This window comes from Xyrauchen texanus, chromosome 32 (assembly GCF_025860055.1).
Source record: "Xyrauchen texanus isolate HMW12.3.18 chromosome 32, RBS_HiC_50CHRs, whole genome shotgun sequence".
NCBI lineage: Eukaryota > Metazoa > Chordata > Actinopteri > Cypriniformes > Catostomidae > Xyrauchen > Xyrauchen texanus.
In genome coordinates, this window is record NC_068307.1 from 5,692,779 (window position 1) to 5,718,897 (window position 26,119).

General features: G+C 36.3%; 1 protein-coding gene across 3 annotated transcripts; it reads left to right on the forward strand.

The window, feature by feature from the left end:
* The first annotated feature begins 374 nt into the window (after nt 1–374).
* cass4 (Cas scaffold protein family member 4) lies at nt 375–24,665 on the forward strand. Of its 3 annotated transcripts, XM_052101929.1 has the most exons (8): nt 375–573; nt 14,365–14,439; nt 14,648–15,079; nt 17,782–17,859; nt 18,137–18,250; nt 19,418–20,689; nt 23,478–23,561; nt 23,668–24,665. In XM_052101929.1, exons 3-8 carry the CDS (start codon nt 14,726–14,728, stop codon nt 24,061–24,063), a joined length of 2,298 nt encoding a protein of 765 aa, XP_051957889.1. In that variant the 5' UTR covers nt 375–573; nt 14,365–14,439; nt 14,648–14,725; the 3' UTR covers nt 24,064–24,665. The 3 variants fall into 3 exon arrangements, with proteins under 3 accessions (XP_051957889.1, XP_051957886.1, XP_051957888.1); XM_052101926.1 differs by lacking the exon at nt 14,365–14,439; XM_052101928.1 differs by lacking the exon at nt 14,365–14,439 and having other exon boundaries at nt 14,648–15,055.
* Nucleotides 24,666–26,119: the final 1,454 nt, after the last annotated feature.

Genomic DNA, 26,119 nt, shown 5'->3' on the forward strand with positions numbered 1-26,119 from the left:
CAGGTCATTCCAAGGGCTTTATCTGTTGTCCTGACAACACAGTCTGGACTCTGGAGAATCTGCCCCATTAAAACAATAACTCACCTCGCATCTGGGAGAAGTCAGTGACACAAAAAGTAAAAGAAGATTAATGTTAATGCTGAAAGGGTTGTTTTTTCCCTTGGAAATTAACCTGAATTTTGTCTTGCCAACTTCTGCTTTGCAGCTTGCTCACTAAGAAGCTCAAATATTTTGTCACATTTTCATAGAATTTAGAGGAGGTGCAGTAGCAGTTGTTGAGGGTGATTCTGATTGGCTGACATTCACAAGAGTAAGACACATGTCAAGACTGAATGCTGCACTCTCCACCCCTTATTTTGAAGTGTCTGGTGGCTCTGAGTTCATTGAGCCAATGTGTAAATGTGTGAGAGCAACTCTACTAGGACAGATAGAGAAAGAAACACAAAAAACATCCTTCGGCTACTTTTCAAGTCCAGACAAACTTTGCTGTGTCTTTCAATTCTACATGGACTTTTGAATGGGATTTAGGACTCATTCAGGGACCCATAGGACTCATACCTCAATAGGATGGAGGTCAGTACTATTAACTTCCAAATAAGCAGCTTTTTCTTCTTAAGAAATATAATGATCTTTTAAATTGTCTCATACTACTTATTTAGACCCTGTTGAGTGTTTTAGAACCAGCAATATTTAAGGCATTGATTAAGGGAAGTTCCAAGCATGCTGTCATTGATCCAAACAAGAACCGGTTTTCTATGAGAAAGACATTTTGACCACCAACTCCCTAACATTTTGGTCTTAGATGTGATGTCAGCCACTAACCCCTGCCCTTGCCACACTGAGCCTTGTATAGACTTCCAAATTGGCTATATGTAATATGATATTACCAACCCTGAGAGTGCAAAAGCAGAGAAAGGGATTTTATGGCTGTCGTTAACATACTTTCTCCCTTTGAAACAAGGGTTGGGTTGAGCTGGAGAGGTTAGAGGTTTCTGACATGGTGTAATGGGATGAAACTTTAATTTAAGATGAATATATACTCTTTTACTATACCTAGTGACAAAAGGGGCAATCTTTTTTGTGCATGAGTAAATGTGTCTGGTGTTATCTGATGCGATTTAGGTAGAATGTAGAAGTTCATGATGAACAACTGATCTTCGTGATTTCAACACATCAAATGCTGCTTTTTTGTACCTTTGTATGTGTCCGTTGCTCGTAATGGCAAAGTGAAGATTTCCACATTATGATTTGTCACTAAGCCCTTTTGATTTTGTTTACTTGTATTGTTTCGACAGTTAAAAACACTTCGCTCGCACTCTGTGGAAACACATCACAACAATTTTGCATCAAGAAAGCCACAGTGTCATTAACAACAACAATTGTTGGGCAATCCATCTACAATCAGTTTAATCAGTTCAATTGCTACTGTTGTCTAAATGAGGGATCACTGTACTACTATATTATTTACCCCAGACCTGCTGTAAATTTCAAAACTGCATGCATGTGCACCTTTAGATCAACAAAGGTGAAAAACATTCCTCAACACCAAACAAACCTTTTTTGAGGTTATGGGAAATAATATAGGGATAGTTCACCATTTTTCACTCACCCTCATTTTGTTCCAAAACTGCGTGACTTTTTCAAAGGATCACAAAATGAGATGTTAGGCTGAATGCCAGCCACAGTCACCATTCATTTTCATTGTAAAAACAAAAGATGAATTGAAAGTGAATGGTGACTGAGGTTGTCGTTCTGCATTACTTCTCCTTTTGTGATGAACGTAACAAAAACGTCATAAAGGTTTGGATTCGCATGAAAATGAGTCAGTTATAACATAATACATTTTTGGGGGGGTTAACTTGCACTTTAAGTATGAAAGTAGTTGGTCACACTACATTACAGTGTTCAGTGTTTTGAATATGTTTGTAATAAGTACAGAATACTTACAATAGACAGTATGCATTTAACATATAATTACACAGCGCTCTGGAATACTTGATTCTGATTGGTCAATCTGAAAAAAAGAAGGAGCACAAATCAACTACTTGCTGGGCTACTTTTATGTTGCTCATATCGCTCCATGGCCTTTTCTTATTTAGCAAAATAATTCAAACTCAAATAAATATTTCATGTCCATTTATTTATTTGTTTGGTTAATAGCCATGTATTAAGTGAGATGATGTACACTCAGTCAGTAATGATCGCAAAATTTGCTTCACGTGGTGTCCTGGTCACCCTGCTGGTTTTTATTTGTGATAATGAGTCACTTCATTATTTTGTACAATTTCAATGGAAACCCTGTAATTGCATGCTATTATTTGTGAAGGTAATTACATTTGTTAATGTGTCATGTGTGTATTTATTGCATGTAAATGTCACTTTAAGGATAGTACAACCAAAAAAGGAAATTCTCTCATCATTCACTCACCCTCATGTCATCTCAGATGTGTATGACTTTATTTCGTCTGCTGAACACAAATGAAGATTTTTAGAAAAATACTTCAGCTCTGTAGGTCCATACAGTGCATTAAATGGTGGGCTGAACTTTGAAGCTCCAAAAAGAACATAAAAGCAGCACATAAGTAATCTGAATCTCCAGCAATTAAATAAATGTCTTCAGAAGCGATATGATAGGTGCAGGTGAGAAACATGAATATTTAAGTTCTTTCATACTATAAATATCCACTTCCATATTCTTCTTCTTTTGTCTTTGGTGATTCACACTCTTCGTGCATATCGCCACCTACTGGGCAGGGAGGAACATTCATAGTAAAAAAATACTTAAATATTAAAATGTTTCTCACCCACACCTATCATATTGCTTCTGAAGACATAGATTAAATCACTGGAGTCATATGGATTACTTTTAGGCTGCATGTATGTACTTTTTGGACCTTCAAAGTTCTGGCCACCATTCACTTGCATTGTATGGACCTACAGAGCTGAGATATTTTTCTAAAAATCTTAATTTGTGTTAATCTGAAGAAAGAAAGCCATACACATCTGGGACGGCATTAGGGTGAGTAAATGTTGAGAGAATTTTCAGTTTTGGGTGAACTTTCAATTTAAGTTTACCTGTTGCCCTTCCCATATCAAATTGTATTTAAATTTATTTTTAAAACCCTTTTTTCCCAATTTGGAATGCCCAATTCCCACTACTAAGTAGGTCCTCGTGGTGGCACGGTTACTCACCTCAATCTTGGTGGCGGAGGACAAGTCTCAGTTGCCTCCACTTCCGCGTCTCAGTTGCCTTCACACATGGCTCGTTGTACATGACACTACAGAGACTCGCAGCATGTGGAGGCTCATGCTACTCTCCGCAATCCACGCACAACTTACCATGCACCCCATTGAGAGCGAGAGCCGCTAATCGCGACCACAAGGAGGTTACCCCATGTTACTCTACCCTCCCTAGCAACCAGGCCAATTTGGTTGCTTAGGAGACTTGGCTGGATTCACTCAGCACACCCTGGATTCGAACTCGCAACTCCAGGTTTGGTAGTCATGATACTCGCTGAGCTAACCATGCACCCTATTTTAATCACTCTTTGATGGAACATGCAAATATTCGTTTCAAAATTACTGCCACAGCTAGGCCTGATTCAACCCCATGCTTCTAGTAAAAAAAATACTTTTAGCCTACATGTCAAGGCATTCTCTTATTGATAGTTCCTTATTTCAATGGTTGTGGACCTAAAGTTATCTTTGGAGAACTTGTTTTTTTTCCCCTCCACCAAACGTGGTATCAGTGTCATAAGTGATTTAACAATTATTAAACTTGTTATTGAATCAGATATTGCAAGTCTGAAAGATTAAACTACATATATGCTAATTTTGTTCTATTGAGTTCACTTGATGAATCTGTTAAACCGTTTACTTGTTCTTTGCATTACAACCATTTGTGACATGGCTACATGTCTCCGTGACATGGCTCCTGCCTCAGCTTCAGGAAGAGGTTAAAATGTGGTGACAACATGGATGCATTAAAAGCAGAAGACATGAAGGGTCAGGAAATCAGCAGCTAAATTACACCAGGAAAGGAGGAAAAACAGATAAGCTTTGCAAAACAGTCCTTCACCAATCCCTACACTTTTGATGCAGTATATCAGTAAAATGTCTAAAATAGTCTGCTGTTTATCTATATATTAAATCTATTAATCGTTGTATTGCACAGTCGTTTTACGTTTCCTGTTGCATTCATTTCAAAACTCTAAAATTTCTAAAAAGGGAACTTGAACTTTTAGTGATAATGGGTGATCTCAACCATTGATATGACATATTTAAACATCAGTCCATAATTTTTTTTGTCTTATATCCTCCCTGAGAAAAAACTAAATAAATAAACTGAGGAAGCTTTACAGCGAGGATGTAATATTTAATAAACATGATGTCAGTCATTTTTGTGAGACAGGAAATACAAGGGGAGTTTTAGGGGGACAGTTCACAGATATAATGTAGAGAAGATACTTTGGAACTGAAGCTACAATTAAATAGCATGTAGTTATTAACCTAGTCAAGATGTCCATTCGAGAAATTAATTAGCGACTGCAAGCTACTGCAGTATAACCGTTTAACATGGGTTTAACATTTAACTCTTGGGTATCAGAACATGCTAGAAGACCTTGTTAAGATGTTTCTGCAAAATGATTTTACGTGGCTGATTCCCGGTTGAAATGAACACCGGAGGCGCTACAACAATAATGACAAAAATGACACAATGTAAAACATTTCGGTAATTTTAACAGTAAAATACTGTAAAAATGCTACAGAAATAAAATGCTATTTGATTAACGAATATTAATTGTAAAATATACAGTAAAATGTTTTAATATATTTTTAAAGACAATACAGTAGTTTTTACAATAAAATGTTGTAAAAATGCAATTCTTTTGATGTAAAAAGTAAGACTTTCCTGTATAATTAATGGTAAAAATGTACATTATGTTTAACAAGAGAGTACATATACTTTTTACAGTAAATTATTGTTAAAATTACATAAAAAAAAAAACAACTAATCAGACATTCCCAGAATTCCCTGCATGACCCATTACATTTTATTATATTTTATGGGAATAGTTATGTTTCATCTTATTTTTAATATCAGTTACGTACACTGGGGTGTCCTGTGTTATATGTGATGTAATATAGTTAATGTTTACTGTATTATTTAAATCTCACATGTGTTACCCTGACGGTGTTTAGTGTTTGTGTGAGTGACACTGAGCACTGTCTCTATATGTTTAATGGTAATTCTCTTGGAGGAGCCACTATTGATGAACTTCATGTCATCATGTGCCCTTCTGTAGTTACTACGATGATTAACAAATACCTTATAAAGGAAAAAACAGATTTTTACAGTTTCAGAAGGCTAATATCAAGTTTAAGATATTTTTTTATTGTGCCAGTGTGGTCTTGTAAATTACAACCATTTTAAACTGTAAAATGTACAGGTTGTTCTGTAAAGTTGTTTAAATGTTTACTTTATTTTTTACTTAATTATTCTGGCATCCACAGCTGCCAGTATTTTTTTTGGGGTAAAAAACAACAGGATTTGTTTTACAGTGCAGATTATCAGTTCATAAACACATACTTTTCTATCTGTTCCTCGCACAATGCTATCCTATGACATCCAAACGTTCTTGCTATAGCGCCTGGTGATACATTTTAACATTTACGTTACAAAACCAACAACATTTTTAAGGTTGTTTGATTGTGATCAAAATAACTTAACTGATAGAGTGTTGCACTTGGATGACGAGTCTTTAAAAGCATGCGAATCGACGTGAGAGCAGAAAGTGTCATAGAAACACTACAAAACGACTTCATCTTACATTCTCTTGTTATGACACTATCAGTTAGGTTTAGGTTTGAGGTTAGTTAAGTTTTCTTTCTGTTCACACTGTGGACATTTCACCTCAAAACTGCCATGTTACATGTAAGGAGCCACGTAATATAATTTAGCAAGAATGTCGCCACAGTCACATAATTTTCATGAGATCAGGCTCCCGACGACACGCCTGGACCACACATGGACTGTCTGAAGCATATTTTGCTAGATTTTCCAATTAAGTCTCAGAACTATCAGGATTCTCCAAGGAAAGAGATGGTTCAGAGCTTGGAAAATTAGTGGAATTTTCTACGGGTACACAATTTGCACTAAGCACATCTGAGATGCCCCACATCCGAGCTTTCTCATGCACAGTGTGGGAAAGTCTAATATATCATCTTACCAAGACAGCTTCCTGTTCTTTTAAAGAGAGATAGGCAATGCATGTTACTGAGCCTGGCAGTGACCTTGCGAGTGCACTTTAAATATTTAGGCTACAGCAAAGCAATCCTGGCATTCCAAAAGCAAATATACTTCCTTTTGGAAATATGGGCCATTTCGATCAATCAAGAGCTTCTCTGCGCGACTCAAATATCATTTCACGATTAAAAGCATTGATGTTATTTCGCATTTAGAGTGCTAAAGATGATAAGATTAGTCAGTTTGTGTCATTCCTTGACTAGTTAGCCTTTTTGTCTTATACCTAGATTCCTCTGCTGAGGCTGTTATAACTTTGCATTGGTAGCCAAGGAGTACTGACGCAGGAGTTTTGCCCTTTCACCTTTGGGTTGAGAGGTTAAATTGAATGGGAATGCATACCTCACACGCTACATCTCTGCTTCACATTCTTACTGTAAATTCTACTCTAACTCTGTTACAGTTCAGTTCAATTCAGCCTGTGAAAGTGATGTGTGTGAATCTTTAGAGTATTGAATTTGTGTTCAACCTAGTGTAACCCTGCATAATGTCAAACATGATGTCAGTCATTTTTGTGAGACAGGAAATACAAGGGGAGTTTTAGGGGGACAGTTCACAGATATAATGTAGAGAAGATACTTTGGAACTGAAGCTACAATTAAATAGCATGTAGTTATTAACCTAGTCAAGATGTCCATTCGAGAAATTAATTAGCGACACTGCAAGCTACTGCAGTATAACCATTTAAAAACGTAAGACTTGAAATGCCTCTTGGGTATCAGAACATTCTAGAAGACCGCCCTCGATGTTTTTGCAAAATGATTTTACGTGGCTGATTCCTGGTTGAAATGAACATCTGAGGCGCTACAACAATAATGACAAAAATTACACTCTGTAAAAAATGTAGGTAATTTTAACAGTAAAATACTGTAAAAATGCTACAGAAATAAAATGCTATTTGATTATCGAATATTAACTGTAAAATATACAGTAAAATGTTTTAATATATTTTTAAAGACAATACAGTAGTTTTTACAATAAAATGTTGTAAAAATTAAATGTCTTAGATGTAAAAAGTAAGACTTTCCTGTATAATTAATGGTAAAAATTTACATTATGTTTAACAAGAGAGTACATATACTTTTACAGTAAATTATTGTTAAAATGACATTAAAAAAAAAAAAAACCTAATAAGACATTCAATGCACAGAGTCATGTTACCAAACAATATGCTGCCGATCACGGCGGAGATTTTCTTTGGGAGAAACCCAACAAAACTACATCTGTTAAGAAACCTAATTATGTTTTTCCATTGAAACCTGTTTGAGTCAAAAGATTAGAGTCTCTAGTTTGATCTGATATGCCATTTGAAAAATGTGGGCGATTTATCAAAAAATCATTGTTATGCTGCTAAACACAATGTACACTAATGTGTATAAAAGCACAATATTTTAAATAAAAATCCTATATTTATTGTGCATTTTCACATTGAAAATTTTATTTTTGCTTTCAGAGGCTTTATGGCGTTAGGATGAAAATAAGGTGCATTTTGAACTGTTCTGAGACCAGGGCAGACTTTTTATTTTCTTTGCATGTTTATTAAATGCCGCTAGTTACAAATCAAAAAGGGAAATGGAGATGCACACACACAGCAGTCACGCTCAGGCCTCTGGAAGTTAATGTTGTCGGATGCAATAAATAAGGGATATTATGCCGCCAGATGGTTATTGTCACAAAATAACTAGTTGACTGAACACTATCCTGCTTATAAAATGGCTATTTACCAAATAAATGGATATGAAGTGGACATGAAGTATTGATTTGGAGTGATTTGAGAGACATAAAACTTGCTATCCTGCCAGTCAAAACTTAAAACGCACTTGACTGAATTTATGTTTGTCAACTGAAATGTTTCTAAAGGCTTTATGGAATTAGTTTTGTAGACAAATATAAGTTAGAAATTGTGCTTTTGTTTGAGTTTCTGTACAATATCTTCAAATCTATCCATCCAAACTGTACAGTTTGGCGGTCATTGTACAACAATATTTGACCACAGTATACAATACTTGACCAATCAGAATCGAGTAATGTGCAATAAAGATTAGTGTGTTAAAGCATAAACATGGCATTGCACATTTTCAACTCGCTGCTACTGTTATTTTGCCATGAGAACAACACGAGAGAGACAGCGAGAGAGCGAGATGAAGGAGAGAGACAGCTGCTTCTTAAAAGCTGAGGCCAGTTGTCCAAGTCTGATCCGCACAAGCAGGCGTGTGCAGGAATTCCAGCACCCAGCTGAATCTGACCTCCTTTCTCACTGTACACACACACACACTTCAGCATACACCAAACACAAACTTAGAAATGTACACACTCAGCACCCTTCCCTCTGAAGACATGTGTACTGTTCAACAGATATTCTCGTGAAAACAGTTGAAAACAATCCCTGCAGTTTGTACATAAACATACGAACACACTTTATATTAGGTGTCTTTAACTTCTACTACTCCTAAACCTAACCATACCCTACCCCAACCCCTACTCCTAAACCTAACTTTGCCCCAACACTTACTCTACCCCAACCCCTACTCCTAAACCTATGTGTAGCTCATCTTCAGCAGCAGCAAAAGTGAATCTTGTGAGAATTTTGTAGAACAATATGTAATTACACAATATGTATATTGTACTGTCTGTATTTTAATGTTGGTACATATTAGTTAAAGACACCTTATATAAAATGGGACCAACAAATGTGTCTTCAACTTTGGGCACTTTTGGTTTGGACTCCTTAGTCTCTCTATGGCTAATTTCATAGCAAACATTTTATGTATCCTTAAATATAGGCCTGGGTAGCTCAGTGGTAAAGATGCTGGCTACCACCCATGGTGTTCGCTAGTTCGAATCCCAGGGCAGTAACTCCAGCCAGGTCTCCTAAGCAACCAAGTTGGCCCAGTTGCTAGGGAGGGTACAGTCACATGGGGTAACCTCCTCGCTAAAATGGTCACTATAATGTGGTTTGTTCACAGTGGGCCGCATGGTGAGTTGAGCGTGGATGGCGTAAAGCCTCCACACGTGCTATGTCTCCGTGGCTACGCACTCAACAAGCCACGTGATAAAATGCATGGGTTGCTGGTCTCAGACACGGAGGGAGCTGGGATTCCTCCACCACCCCCACCCAGATTGAGGCGAATCACTACGCCACCTAGAGGACTTAAAAGCACATTGGGAATTGGGCATTCCAAATTGGGTGAAAAAGGGGCAAAAATCCCCCCAAAAATAATAATAATAATATTTTTACACTTTTTCAATAATCAGACAAAATTACAGATTTATTGGAAATGACGCCTAAAGAAAGTGATGTTTACCTTAATTTTTCTTTGTTTTCTTCAAACATCACTTGTCCTTTAATTCATCTTAAGCATGCTCTTCACTGACATGACATTTCGACATGGTGAACAAGTACACTAATAATAATAAACTTTATTAGGTGCAAAATCGTTTGGTCTAAAGGAAATTACTCCACAAATGAGGGTCCTAATTTTGGAAAATTTTAAATTTAAAATTAAATAAATGTGCTTGCAGAAACACATACAACTTGTAAACGTTCATGAATAAACATATAATGAACAGTGTAGCCTCTACCCACAGCTTGTGTTTCTTGTTATCACTTTCATCAATGTTCCCATACACAGACAAAGCATGTTGGTACTGGCCCTGTCGTGCTTTAGCCTGTGTGGCATTGAGTGGGAGGGCCTGTGGTTGTTGTGGTTAGCATGCAGAACCCAGGGTCCGTGTTGCATTCGACTGGAGAAATTGCAAGCGGAACAGGTGCTCGGTATGTCAGCCTTGTGGGCTGAATAGGGGCTTTGTCATACAGGATTCGAACATGAAAGCCATTTAAGGCAGCACTCGCATCTGGCTCTTATCAACAGGGAGTGAAGGATCGAGGAAGGAAGGCTGCCATGTGGAGGGATATGGCTTGGTGGGGAGTTCAACATCAGATATACTTTAGACACGTACATTGAAATTGAAAGACAAGTTGTCCTGCATTGTTTGTGTCACAGACATGAATTATACCTCAACTTGTGTCTTGTTGAGGAGCGTTGTGCTTTTACTTATACAATATTACCCTTATATAGTGATTGGAATTTCGCTTTAGGCAAAATCAATCAATCAATCAATCAATCAATCAACAGTAGGCAGGGTTGGGGAGTAACGGAATACATGTAACGGGATTACGTATTTAAAGTACAAAATATAAGTAACTGTATTCCACTACAGTTACAATTTAAATCATTGGTATTTAGAATAGTTACATTCACAAAGTATTTTGATTACTGAGGAGATTACTTTGCATTTTATTGTCATTTCTTTCATTTAATATTTAGTCCTTTCAGATGGAAAACATTTATACATATAAATTATGCGATCCAAAGTGAAACACTTTCTTATGATGTGTTACATTCATATGAACAGACAAAGAATTATAAGTAAATTTGGAGAAGAAGAAATATAAATAAACCTTGTTTTATGCTAAGCTAAAATGCTATTTCTAGCCATTTTACATGCACGTTACCAGACATGATCATATTTTTTATCAAGAAAATTCACATTGGATCAGAATTTTTTTCTTTTTCTTGTGAGACCTTTGATATTAGGGCAAAAATCATATTCTTTAGAGAATTTCAGAGAATGTATTTTTAACATGTGTATTTTGTCTTACTCTACTGGCAGAGTTTTTATAGTCAAAACAAGTGATTACCAATAAGTAATCAGAAGTAATCCAAAGTATTTAGAATAAATTACTGACCTTGAGTAATCTAAAGGAGTACATTACAAATGACATTTTACAACATGTATTCTGTAATCTGTAGTGGAATATATTTCAACAGTAACCCTCCCAACCCTGACCGTAGTTTTAAAGTTCTTCTGCTGAAATCTGTCTGTTTACTGAAATTTGAAGTTCTGCCCCCAGTGGCTGAAGCTGGAAGTGTTGTTGAAGTGAAATGCCCACAGGGTGGCCCCAAAAGGGAGTTTGTTTTTTGTATTTTTTGTTTGATTATGTAATAGTCAACAGTTGTGCTTATCGTAATAGCTCTTTACCCAACCCTAAACCTAACTGTCAGTACAGTATAAATGTGATTTTGGAGCGAAAGTGTAACTTTCGAATCGCTTGCTTGTGTAGCTCACCATCAATAGCGCTACATGGGAAAGTGAATACTTTTCAATTGATGCAAAAATAAATGTGGCATATCGATAGCATGCCACAGACGCTATGATGAAGCTGGGAAAACGTCATTTGTGTTTAACCTGAAAAATTATTTTAAAGGATTATTCTGCGTTCAATTCAAGTTAAGGTCAATCGACAGCATTTGAGGCCTAAATTAATTCAGAACCGTCCCTCCTTTTCTTTAAAAAGAGTAAAAATCTGTCTTCCAGTGAGACACTTACAATGGAAGTGAATGGGGGACAATCCGTAAACCTTAAAATACTCACGGTTACAAAAGTATAGCCACAAGACGTAAACGATATGCGTTTTAACATTTTCTGTGTGAAGTTATATCCAATTTACAACTTTGTTGCCATGACGACGTAATGCGGTAAACCCTAAATCTCTAAAACAACCTTAAAAATGCCATTTCAACAACTTTACAGCTCCATTTTAACAGAAGAATGAATGTATGTGCTTTTGTAAAATTATAATCTTTAAAAGTCTGCCTTTTAAACCCTTCAAAAATTGGCCCCATTCACTTGTAAGGGTCCCACTTGAACCTCGATTTTTGCTTTTTTTTAAAGCAGGTGGGACGAATCAAATAATTTTTGTGGTAATCAATATTATACCACAAATGCTGTCGATATATACAAGCAGTTCCTCCACTATAGTGTTCCAATGCTGCCAGAAGGAGTGATATTTAATTTTGAAAGCATGCACTTTTGCTGTTGAGGAATTTGTGAGCACATGGGACAGGATTTAAAGAGACGTGTGCACATAATAGAGGCGTGTGTGCATGTGTGTGTCGTGATGTGTGCTGAGCTAGGGGCTCTCCACATGCCACAGGCATCAAATCTCTCATTCGCTCCATGATTTGCAGGTGCAGGTGTTTGAGTCTGGCGGACTGTTTATTAATAACTGTATACAGAATTAGAGTACACGAGTATGACTTTAAACACAAATCGGAAATGCTATTGAATTTACAGAAGTTCAAAGTGCTTTAGTTCTGCTGAAATATGAATTGAAAGGATTCATTGTTCATCTAAACCAGCAACACTCACGTTTTATTTCTGGGATTCTATGGAAAGATGTTTCCTTTTTCAAAAGGAAATTGTAGAAGGAAGTGAAAACCAGACACAGAAGAAGGTTTTTCATCCATACACATGACTTTAGACTCTATTATGTGACGGCTGCTACTTAAAGAAGTTGAATCCATGTCATTGTTAAAGGAATATTTCAGGTTCAATAAAAGTTAAGTTCAATCGACAGCATTTGCAGCATAATGTTGATTTACCACAAAAAAATTATTTTGACTTGACCCTAATTTTAATAAAAAAAAGAAATAAAAAGAAATGAGATTACAGAGACACTTATAGTTTAATGGGGCCAATTTTTTGAGGGTTTAAAGGCAGAAATTTGAATCGTATAATTTTATAAAAGCACTCAAATTCATTCTTCTGTTAAAACTTGTGTGTTGTTTGAGCTTTAAAAGTGTTTAATTCATCGTTTTTGCACTGGTATTAAAACGTTTACCAGAGGCATTACGGAATACGTCGTCATGGCAACAGAGTTGTAAAATTGGATCAAATTTTACACAGAAAAGTTTAGTAAACAATTTTGTCACACACTAAAATCATGTTAACGCGCATATTGTTTACGTCTTGTGGCTATACTTTTAAAACAGCTAGTATTTGAATGTTTACAGATTGGCTCCATTCACTTCCATTGTAAGTGCCTCACTGTCGATTTGAGCTTAACTTGTATTGTAACCTGAATATTCCTTTTAAGAAAATTGCACTTACTGTGGTGCTGCAATATTATGTCTTTAACATGATACAATATAAACAGGTATAGTCATTGTAAACCTACATAAAAGTGGTTAAAAATTTAAAAAGTTCTAATACCCTGTCTACACCAGACACTTAAGGGGTATTGCGACGCAACAAACTAAAATCAGTCCCATTGAAACCAATAGAGCTGTTTACACTGTTGCACAGCATGGCACCACATTTCTTCTTATGACACGCTACACAGCTACTCCAGCTACTTTATTTTACCCATCCATCTCCCATAAAATAATTGTATTAATGTGCATAAAATTTTGAACATTGTACCAAAGCAAGCTTGTTTTGTTTATCGTCTCTTTAAAGGGATAGTTCACCCTAAAATGAGAATTCTCTCATAATTTACTCACCCTCGTGCCAACCCAGATGTGTTTTCAGAAGAATATTTTAGCTCTGTAGGTCCATATAATGCAAGTGAGAGGTGACCAGAATTTGAAGCTCCAAAAATTACATAAAAACCGCATAAAAGTAATCAAAATGACTCCAGTGGTTAAATCCATGTCTTCAGAAGTGATATGATAGGTGCAGGTGAGAAACAGATACAAATTTAAGTCCTTCTTTTACTCTAAATCTACACTCTCACATTCTTCTGTTGTTTTTGTTGATTTGCATTCTTTGTGCATATTGCCACCTACTGGGCAGGGAGAATAATTTATATAAAAAAAGGACTATATTATATATTAATATGTTTCTCACCCACACCTATCATATCACTTCTGAAGTCGTATGGATTATGTTTATGCTGCCTTTATGAGCTTTTTGGAGCTTCACAGTTCTGACCACCATTCATTTGCATTGTATGGACCTACAGAGCTGAGATATTCTTCTACAAACCTTTTTTTGTTGTTCAGCAGAATAAAGAAAGTCCTAGACATCTGGGATGGCATGAGTAAATGATGAGAGAATTTTCATTTTTGGGTGAACTATCCCGTTAAATCGTTTGTTTCTAATCACATGTTTATGCAGTTGTAGCCATACTAATGTAAAATAACCCAGTTTTTATACCAATGGAATTCCATTGCTTTTTTTAAAATTGGTTTACATCCCTTTTGGTTTTAAACTAGGTATTTGAAACCAACAAGCAAAAACCTCTGCAAGAGAAAACCGGGATATCTGGGGAATAAGGACACATTCTTTCAGTAGGTCTACAAAGTTGTGCCTAGCTCAGCCCAGCGCACAGTCCCATTATTCTCGAAATACAAAGCCACTGTTTGTACAAATATTATTGCAGGACAGCACTCTCATCAATGCTGGTCCTTCATTGGGTGTCATTGTCATCATGTGTCGTCATCATGGGTCAGAATTTGCATTGAGTGACCCGACTCTCATGTCTTCTGTTTCCTCCAGACCCTGTATGCCGAAGCAATCTTTGACAATATAGCTGAAAGTGAAGATGAGCTGGCTTTTTCCAAGGGTGACATCATCATGGTGCTGGATAAGAATGTGGCAGGGAACACTGGCTGGTGGAAGTGCTCTCTACATGGGTGTCAGGGCCAGGCACCGGCAAACCGCCTACGTCCCCTATTGCCAGCAGAGGCTGAGAAACTTGGTATTAACTTTGGTACTAAGAAGGACTCCTTGGGCAACCAAAGCCATCAGAGCATCTATCAAACCCCTAAAGCTTCCAGGCTATCACCCGCAAATAACATTTATGAACCTATGAAAGAAATACATGTAGTGCCCCTCCAACCCTTCCATTCACCAGTTAAACACATGGCAAGAGATGATCCTGAAGGAACAAGCTCTCCACATGACGTAAGACACATCAGCTATCACAATGTATGTCATTTTCAATTCATAGTCATTTATTAAAAACAACATATTCAAAGAAAGCCAATTATCCAAGCATTTAAGAGTAGAAAAGACAGGTTTTAATATGTAGATGATTTAGTATAGGTTCAACTGAGGCTAAAAAAGCAATGTCTCGGAAACCCCTGCTAGCAAAGAGTTCACAGATGGGGGCCAGGGGCCTCTCTCTGTGGGGACAGGTATGTAGCACTGGGGCTTTATGGGCTTGTAAAACAGCAGAAAAGACAGAACTCAGACACCACTAACTGCAACCAGAAGTGAGGTTGTGGACCCCAGAGAGAGAAAGAAAGAGGAAAAAAGGAAGCTAGAAAGAAAGAGAAGTGTCTCAGTAAGTTAATGTGTAGATATAATGCAATCAAAAGTGAGGAAGCACAGACTTTTTTGGGGCATCTGCAATATTGTTCCCAAAAGCTGCTCAAATGGTGAAATGGCTAAATGAAATAAAAAATAAAAAATAATGTTTTACGTCAGATTGCATATATCTGTACGTGTATCTCGTATAAGTTGTAAAATTAATAACATTACACAGTAAAAGGTTAGTAAGTAATTTTATCACTCTAAAATCATGTTAACAACACATATTGATTACTTCTTGTGACTATACTATTGAAAAAGTGAGTATTTTAACATTTACGGATTGGCCCCATTCACTTCCATTTAAATGCCTCACTGTAACCCGGATTTTTGCTTTTTTCTTTTGGATTTTAAATATGATATTTTGGAATGCTAAGAACAATATATACAGTAGTACAGATAATTATTTCACTGTGAAAATGCAAGTAGGTATAGCTGCAGGCCGGAGACCTTCAAATGGGTTTGGAATCTCCAAAAGAGGGCGTGGTTACTCCAGAAGTGGGCGGTGTTACTCCCAAAGGGTGTTGCGCCAACTCCTAAAGATGGCATCACTTCCACATGTAGGTTAGGGAAAGGGTTAGGTTAGGGGCTCCCTATATCTTTGCTGGTGGTTTGGAGCTTCCAACTCTTTTTGGAGCTCTGTCTGATGCTATATCCTTCTCAGAAAATACCATATACACACGAAAACATGGGCTCTTAAACTACGTTTCTTGCATTTTATAAATTACTTTGAATTGTAAGTAAATCTTAAAGCATGAGTATGTAAAGCTAAAGTGTACAAAAATAAAAAATCACTGAAGCTTGTAAAGATTATTTTGTCTGGTGACGTTAATATATTAATGTTCAAATGTTCAAATTCCTGCTGATCTTATGGCAAAAAAAAAACCCCAAAAAGAACTCAACAGATATATCTCTACATTTCATACATTTCTTGTCAATCATGAACATCATCGTTTACATTTTTGGCTGTTTGTTGTGAAGTCCCACCCAGAGCTCGACCAATCATCATATATAGAGGCCAGGCTTCCAGCTTGACAAATATACATTGATTGAAAGCCTAATGTTAAATATGCAATCATATGCTGATTTAATGCAAATAGCACCATTTAATGCAAAAGCTGCAAAAGACTCCCAGAGGGGACCAAAAATGACTCTTAAAAAAGCAAAACTCTGGGTGACAGTTACTGACTTACAATGGAAGTGAATGGGGCCAAGCTGTAAACATTAAGATACTCACTGTTTCAAAAGTGTAGCCACAAGATGTAAACAATATGCACGTTAACATGATTTTAGCAAGATTAAAAAAGCTTTCTAACCTTTTCTGTATAAAGTCATGTCCAATTTGACAACTTTGTTGCCATGACGATGCAACACTGTACACCCTAACAACCGTCAATGACAAAACAACGATTTTAACAACTTTGCAGCTCAAATAATACACCATTTTTACTCAAGTATGAATGTAAGTGGGGTTCTGGGTAGCTCAGCGAGTATTGACTCTGACTACCATCCCTGGAGTCGTGAGTTCAAATTCAGGGCGTGCTGAGTGACTCCAGCGTAAGCAACCAAATTGGCCCAGTTGCTAGGAATGGTGGAGTCACATGGGGTAACCTCTTCGTGGTCGCTATAATGTGCTTGTGGCTCTCGGTTGGGCGCATGGTGAGTTGTGCGTGGATGCCATGGAGAATAGCGTGAAGCCTCCAGATGCGCTATGTTTCCACGGTAACTTGCTCAATAAGCCACATGATAAGATGCGCAGATTGACGGTCTCAGAAGCAGAGGCAACTGAAATTCGTCCTACGCTATCACAAGGACTTTAGAGCACATTGGGAATTCCAAATTGGGGAGAAAAAAGAATTAATGTAAGTGCTTTTATAAAATTATAAGCTGCCTATTTCTGCCTTTAAACCCTCCAACAATTGGCCCCATTTACTTGCATTGTAAGTGCCTCTCTTTTGTGTTATTAAACATTATGCCACAAATGCTGTTGATTGAGATTAACTTGTATTGAACCTGGAATATGCCTTTAAAGTCAATGCCTCTGGTATACAGTAGGAGAGGTAACTGGGTTCATATGTTGCCTATTTCTGCTTCAGGGAGAGGTGTTTAGCTTGGCTGTTGTGCTCTACCGGCTTATGTGTGGCATGGCTTTAATTATAGAACTGGGTTAATTGGGCACAAATACTATAAACTGGATACCACTTGTAAGGATCCAGTATCTCACTATGAAGTGGGCCACATGTTGTCAGCTCCAGAGTATTCAAATTTTGCTTGCTTAGTTAGGTTTATGCCTAGACTTACATTTCTACTCTGTGCAGGTTTCAACTGCTCATTGCAGAACTGGTGCAGACATTTATGATGTTCCAAGCCTGGTGAGAAGAACCTCCATGTTCACAGTAAGTCTGAAGAAGCAGTAACCTGCAATTGTAGTTAAAGGATCTATTTCTGCTTGGATCTAACCTGTTCAAATGACATTTGAACAGGTTAGACATAATTTAGACACATTTCTGAATGGAATATAAGCAGTTAATTTAGATGTTTCAACATGAAGCACATTTTTTAGGGTGGTTAGTCAATCAAAATATCTTATAAAGTGTGTTGGTCAGCTTATGAGAAATAATTGACAAAAGGGTATGAAAAAAATTTGATGTTGAAATGTATTGTCTTTTAAAGCCATCTCCACTGCGACCTTTGCAAAGGAATACATCGCTGATGTCAACCACAGAGGTTCATAAGAGATATGAAATTCTAGACAACACGAGATGTCCAAATGCAATGAAAATAAATGTAAGCATGAACACACCTGTACAGCAGCACATACTAGATCTATTATTAATTTGTGTAAAACATTTTTACTGATTTAATTCTGAATTTATTTGTATTATATTTACAAATAAGAATAAAACAAAAATGAAGATAATAAACAAATCTAACTTTTTATTATATGTACAAGAGGATGAAAAGAATGTACGTTGAATCATTGAAAAATATAATATAAACTCTTCTGCGCATCGTGAAAGCATTACCACCACAGTGTGCATTATTTTTCAATAATTCAACGGTTCGTCGTAAAATATAAATGATTGTGATTGTGCCACGGATTCAGTATCTTGCTTTGATACAGTCCGAGCCTTCCTTGCTAGTTCGAAAAAGTCACTTTAGAACTATGACCCACTAACATGTTTTTTCAACATTTGAGGGAATACTGTCCCAATTTCGACGTATGTGGCGCCATAAAAAGAATGATTTTTAAAGAGTTGCTACTCTTTACACCCAAACAGAAAATCAACGCTGTGCTGTTGTGTCACGTGAAATGGTGCAGCAGACGTTTAACCTTTAAATGGCAGTCTAGAGTCTTGTGAACAGTATACAGTCAGTTTCAAATTCATTTAAATTATGCGTTGCGTATCGCAAAGCCAAAATACAACATCCACACATGTGGATGCGGGGTCGCTCAATGCTAACTATAAATATTGCCACGGTCCAATTAAACGCACACAAAATTTAGCACATTTATTCATGATGTTCCTTGGAAAAAAGAATGTTATATAGGTGTGGAACAACACGAGGGTGAATACAAATCTAAGGAATTTTCAATTCCCATCAGTTCTCTATCAAATATAGAAATATATCACACTTTCATAAAATGTCGTCATCCATAAACAACTTCAAACAATTTTTTTAATCTCATCATGTAATGTCTCGTATACTCACATACACACAAGTCTTTAACTTGTCATCTATTATACTGTAAATGTATAAGAAGAGGTATTCAAAGAATACTCAAGTCTCTCCTGCACATATTTATTTTCTACTATGTTCTTGTTTTTTGATTATTATCTTTGTGCTAGACAAATAAATCCAATGAAGCAAAAAGCTGAATCAATGGATTCTGTTAAATGTCAGGTGAAGATTTACATTTTTTGGTACTTTTTACTTATTTATTTATTTTAGGCCTACACTAGACCACCGTTGGCTTCCCAAGACCCCAATTATGAAATCCCAATGCCCTTCATCAGAGAGGATATTCAAAACCCTTCATATGATTTTAGCACAATGCCAAAACCTTGTAAGTCTGAATGGATCTACGATGTGCCCGTGTTGCCACAAAAACAATGCGGTGAAACTGGTCACTATGACACCATGCCACCTAAATGTATAAATTCAAACAACCAGCTTTATGACACTCTGCCTGCTCACGTTTGGCCTGAGAGGAAACAAAGTCTCATCCAACCCCTCTATGACATCCCCAAACCAAGCATGAATGTGCAGTCTTGTACAGATTCATGCACCTATGATGTCCCACCGTGCCTGAGACAAACAGAGACCTCTGCACATTCTGAACTGTTACCCAGACAGCAAAGACTTCCTGAAACTGCCTCTAACAAGAGCAATGAGCCCCTTCAGTGCATGGGTAAACCCGGATACATGAATGACCAACTTTATCGGCCCTCCAGGGCCAGGACAATGTCTAGGCAACCCATGGAAGGGGCAATTAGAAGGGACGATGACAATAACAAAGACAGTCAGAGAAGCTCAACGGTGTCCACCTCCTCCACAGCCTCCAGCTCTTCCAGGAGCTCTTGCGACTCTTTCATGCTGAGTTCTCCAGAGCCCGAGCGCTTGCGTGAGGTCAGCCTTTCTCCGGAGGAAGCTGGAAACAAGCTGCTTGAGCTGCAGGAATCTGTGTGCCAATCTGTGCCGAAGCTTATGTTGTTCGTGAGCAGCAAATGGAGGAGCAAAGAGCACCTGGGACAGCACCTCCAACAGATCCGCGAAGCTGCCGAAGACGTGACCGACTCTGTCACCTGCTTCATAAACTTCACCCTGGATGTTAGAGGTAATGCGCAAAGGTTGACAGACTCAAACCTGCAGACCAGGCTACTAAAGCAGCTCTCCATTGTTGAGGACTCGGGTTTGATCCTGCAGCAGGCGTCAGGTGCTCTGCGAGATCTGGGTTGGCTGCTGGAAAGTCTGGCTCAGGATGCAGGCCAGTCACAGACACCCGATAACTTGGAGCGGTTTGTTATGGTGGCTCGTACTGTACCAGAGGATGTGAAGAGGTTGGTTTCCATCCTGAATGCAAATGGCAAGCTTCTTTTCAGAGCGACTGCTAAGGAAACGGACATGGTGGAGCACGTAGGCCTGTTGGACAGGAAAAGTCTCAGCAAAAGTGATCCGATGGTGGACTCTGGAATAGATGAGAGTGATTATATACAGCTTCAGGTAGGAAATTCACACTTCAGCATACAGAACCACTAATTCTACTTATAATAATTTTGATTATAATATAATGTTTCTCAGCTATATAATGGTGATTAAATTAGTCTTAAACTACTCAATTCAACTCGATGGAAGTTGAAATGCGTAAACATTTAAAATAAGCTTAAATGCTTTTTTTGTGTAAATATTTTGAATTGCAATTTACATATTTCCATCAAACTGAATTTTTGACAAACAAAATGTATGAATTAGACATAATGTGTAGTATTTACAGTGATGGACAAAAATGTTGGCACCCTTGGTAAATATGAGCAAAGAAGGCTGTGGAAAAAAAAATCTGAATTGTTTATCATTTTGATATTTCATTCAAAATATTCACAAAAATCGAACCTTTTATTGAAGTAAAACAATTAAAAGAGGGGAAATATCTCATTATTAAATATAAAAAAAATTCTACTAAACATGTTGGCCACAATTATTGGCACACCTAGAGATTATTATGAGTAAAAGTATATTCCCATTCATATTTTACATTTTTTAGTGCACCTGGGTGACTAGGAACACGAAATTGTTCAGCCGTGACTTCCTGTTTCACAGGGGTATAAATATGAGGTAACACAGGCCAAATTCCCTTAATCATCCATCACAGTGTGTTAGACTAAAGAATATAGTTCTGATGTTCGACAAAAGGTTGTTGAGCTTCACAAAATGGAAAGTGGCTATAAGAAAATAGTCAAAGCATTGAAAATGCCCATTTCCACCATCAGCTCAATAATGAACAAGTCCCAATCAACTGGAGATCTTAAGAATCGGCCTGGAAAAGGACATGTGTCTATATTGTCTCCATGCACAGTGAGGAGGATGATTCAAGTGACCAAAGAATCTCCAAGGATCACAGCTGGAGAATTGCAGAAATTAGTTGAGTCTTGGGGTCTGAAAGTCTACAAAAAATAAACATTTCAGTTTGGGAAGGTTTCAAGAAAAAAAGCCTCTGCTCTCATCCAACAACAAACTCAAGCGTCTTCAGTTTGCCAGACACTACTGGAACTTCAAATGCGACCGGGTTCTATGGACAGATGAAACAAAAAAATTGCTTTTTGGCAGCAAACACCAGAGATGTGTTTGGCGCACACAGAGATGAAGAAGTATCCAATGCCCACGGTTAAATGTGGTGCTGGGTCTTTAATGTTGTGGGGCTGTTTTTCTGTCAGAGGTCCAGGACATCTTGTTTGAATACATCACGGACTCTATCAAATATTAACAGATAAAAAATCAAAACCTGACTGCCGCTGCCAGAAAGCTAAAAATGGGCCAGTGTTGGATCTTCCAGCAGAACAATGATCCAAAATAAACATAAAAATCAACATGAAAATGGTTCACTGACCACAAAATCAAGGTTCTGCCATGGCCATGGCCATCCCAGTCCCCAGAACCCCATAGAAAATTTGTGGGGTGATCTGATGAGGAGAGTCCACCAACATGGAACTCTGAATTTGAAGGATCTGGAGAGATTCTGTGTAACCGAATGATCTCAGATCTCATGCCAGGTGTTCTCCAACCTCATTAGGCATTATAAGAGAAGAATCAGAGCTGATCTTGGCAAAGGGATGCTGAAAAAAGTACTGAATAAAAGGGTGCTAATAATTATGGCCAATGTGTTTTGGAGAAAAATATTTATTTAATAATGAGATTTTCCCCTGTTTCAATGTTTTACTTCAATTAAAGGTTATATTAAAAAATAAAATTAATGAAAGATAAAAATGATAAATAATGCAGATTTTTTCAAAGCCTTCTTGGCTCATATTTACCAAGGGTGCCAATATTTTTGGCCACCACTGTAATTAAACTTAAATACTTCATAATATATTTATCATTATTAAATAAAAATGTGTCATTCAATTGAAATGCATAAATCTCACAAATATACTGAGTGAAATTGCATGATTAAATATTATCTATAATCAATGTTAGTATTATTAAATATGTTATAAATATTATTATTATTGAATGAAAATGCGTCACTATTAAAATGCATAAATCTTTAAAAAAAGACTGAGCGGTATTGTATAATTATTATTATTAATAAACATTAGTATTTTGAAATATGTTATAAAAATAATAATAAATATCAAATGAAAAGTTTGTCATTCAATTGAAATGCATAAATATTACAAATAGACTCAGTGATATTGTATAATTATTATGAATAATTCATGTTAGTATTATTTAAAATGTTATACAGTTATAATAATTATTATTATTCAATGAAAATGTGTCATTCAATTGAAATGCATACATTTTACAAATAGATTGAGTGATTTTATATAATAATTATTATTAATAAATATTAGTATTATTAAATATGTTATAAAAATAATAATAATTATTGTTAAATTAACATTTGTCATTAAATTAAAATATTACCAATAGACTGAACAGTATTGTATATTTTAGATAATAATAATAATAATGGTAATATTATTAAATATGATATAAAAATAAAAACTATTATTATTTAATTAAAATGTGTCATTCAAATGAAATACATGTGTCTTACACAAAGACCGAGTGATATTGTATAATTATTATTAATAATAAATGTTAGTATTATTAAATATGTTCTAAAATAAACATAATTATTATTAAATTAACGTTTATCATTCAATTGAAATGCATAAATCATACAAATAGACTGAGTGATTTTGTATAACTATTCTTAATAAATATTAGTATTATTCAATATGTATTATTATTAATAAATATTTTAACCAATGTTATTTCTTTTCAACAGACAAACACAGAGTTTAACCAACAGCTGAAAACAGTAAAGGGCAGCTTAAAATCAAAGAGACATGGTGATACTTTGAAAAAACAGGTAAGTTCTGTTTGAAAGTAATGTAGCTGAAAATATGTCCCCAAATGCAAAGTATAAAGCTCCAACTATTGGGTTAAAACTATTGATTTTTTTACTGTGTCTTCAGGTCTCAATATCACAGTCCATTAGCCCCTGCAGGAAGCCTTCAATCTCTGATCACTGCCGCCTATATTTTGGAGCTATTCAGAAGGCCATCGGCGTGTTTTTAAGTAGTCTTAACGACGGCCAGCCCCCTGAGAAGTTCATTTCCCACAGTAAGCTGGTCATTATGGTGGGCCAAAGACTTGTAAACACTCTGTGTGGTGAAGCTAAGTGTAGAGAGGCCAGCCGGGAAATGTTATCTATGAGCAACCAGCTGTGTGCCCATCTCAAGCAACTGGCCGTGGTCACTAAGAAGGCAGCTTTAAACTTCCCAGACAAAACAGCTCTCCAAGAGGCACAGCACATTGCCAAAGAGCTGGCTCAGAGGGCACAGCACTTCAGAATGTCACTGGACGTCTGAGTGGAAGTTTTGTCACCTGTTTGTCCAGTTTATGTTTGCATCATATGGAGGTGTGCTGGAGGAGGTAATTCTATTTGTGGAATATCTGAATACAATATGTGTGATTTGTATGAAAGTGTAAACCATTCACAGAATTGCTTTGTTTTTGTTTTTTAACGTATTAGTCTGTATGAGGAGGCAGTGTTGAAAGTAACAAGGGGACCACTGATAATTATAACTTTAAATAATGACACTGATAATGACATAGCATTGAGTGTGCTATTTGTTGCTGTGTAGATTTTAAAAACTGTAATTTAGTAAGAATCTAAAAAGGATTGCATTATTTGACCTATGCATGCATATGTAAGTGTATGACTTACTCACCTGGCCAAACCTCATTAAATCACTCAAGCTAAAATTGCACTTTTATTATGCCCAACATTTTTTAATCAAATTACAAAATGTATGTAGATGACTATATGCGTAACTGTTTGTACAATAATGGAAAATTCATTGTTTTGGAAAAATGTTAATATTTTCAGTATTCGGACAATACCCCCCACACACACACACCCTATCCTAACATGCCATCATATTTGTGAAATGATTTCTTCTTGACACCAATAAACATGACTTATCTGCATTTTCTCTCCTGTGTGTGATATGCGAATTGCCAGTTTAGCTTATGTGAAAGCTTAGCAGTTAATGGGATAGTTATTACAAAATTGTTTCAGCATTTACTCACTCTCATGCCATCCCTGATTTTTTTAGAAGAATATCTGAGCTCTGTTGGTCCATACGATGCAAGTAAATGGTGGCCAGAACTTTGAAGGCCCAAAAAGCATATAAAGTGAGCATAAAAGTAACCCATATGACTCCATATTTCCAGAAGCGATATAAGTGTGGGTGAGAACGTTTTTTTTGTGTGCTATAAAGTCTCCTCCCTGCCCAGTAGGTGGTGATATGTATGAAGAATGTTAATCGAAAAATACAAAAGAATAAGAATGTCAAAGTTTAAGTATAAATTTAGATTTATAGTAAAAAAGGACTTTAATATTGATCTGTTTGTCATGCACACTTATCATAATGCTTCTGAAGATATGGATTAACCACTGGAGTCGTATGGATTACTTTTATGCTGCCTTTATATGCTTTTTGGACCTTGAAAGTTCTGGCCAAAATTCACTTGCATTGTATGGACCTACAGAGCTGAAATATTTTTCTTGGTTTTGGGATAAATGTCTCTGCAATCATTCTACAGTTAGACTTTGTGAAAAAAATTCAGCTGAATTTGGTACGTCTGTCTCCTAATTTACAAATATAAATAGAGAATTGGCGCCCTCTATCGATAGAGCATATTTAAATATTAAATATTTCATTTTGCTGCAAAGGGTCAACTTCAGAGGTCCTGATTGACTCTTTAATTGACTCTTTGATTGACAGATTAAATTATAGCTCATAATTTATAGATTAGCTAAACTCTGAAAAGTGTTAAGGAGTTGAATTAATTTTAAAGAGTTTAAGGCTCCACACAATTAAAATGACTTGTATAAATGATATGCATTATCTAAGAAGAGATCAAGCATCTACTTCATGTAATGAACGTTTCTCCAAAATCTTTCCAGAGCAGCCTATTATTTTTGACTGAAGAAACTATAGTGACTTACTATAAATAATGAATACGTAGCCTAATAGTATCTAATAAATATTTTAATAGTAAAACTTAAAGTAGTTTTAACTGTTGAAATTGTGTCGGAAAGCAATCCTGTATATGATATCTGGCCTAAAGAGCCACGTGGAATTCAATAGCATAAATTAACAGGTCACTCACTGCAAGTAACAAAAATACTATTAATGGAATAGAATAGACAGGCCCACTACTTACAGTTGGAATAGTTTCTAGTTACTAGCTAAAAGCAAGTGCCATAACTTAAAGATATTTATGGGTTAATGGTGTGAAACTCTCTCTCTTTTGATTTTTTGGTCCGGATCTATTAAGTTATTAAAAAATACATATCAAAATGTAATTCACACAAAACAATTACTAGAACACACCTCTATTATACCTGTAAAACAT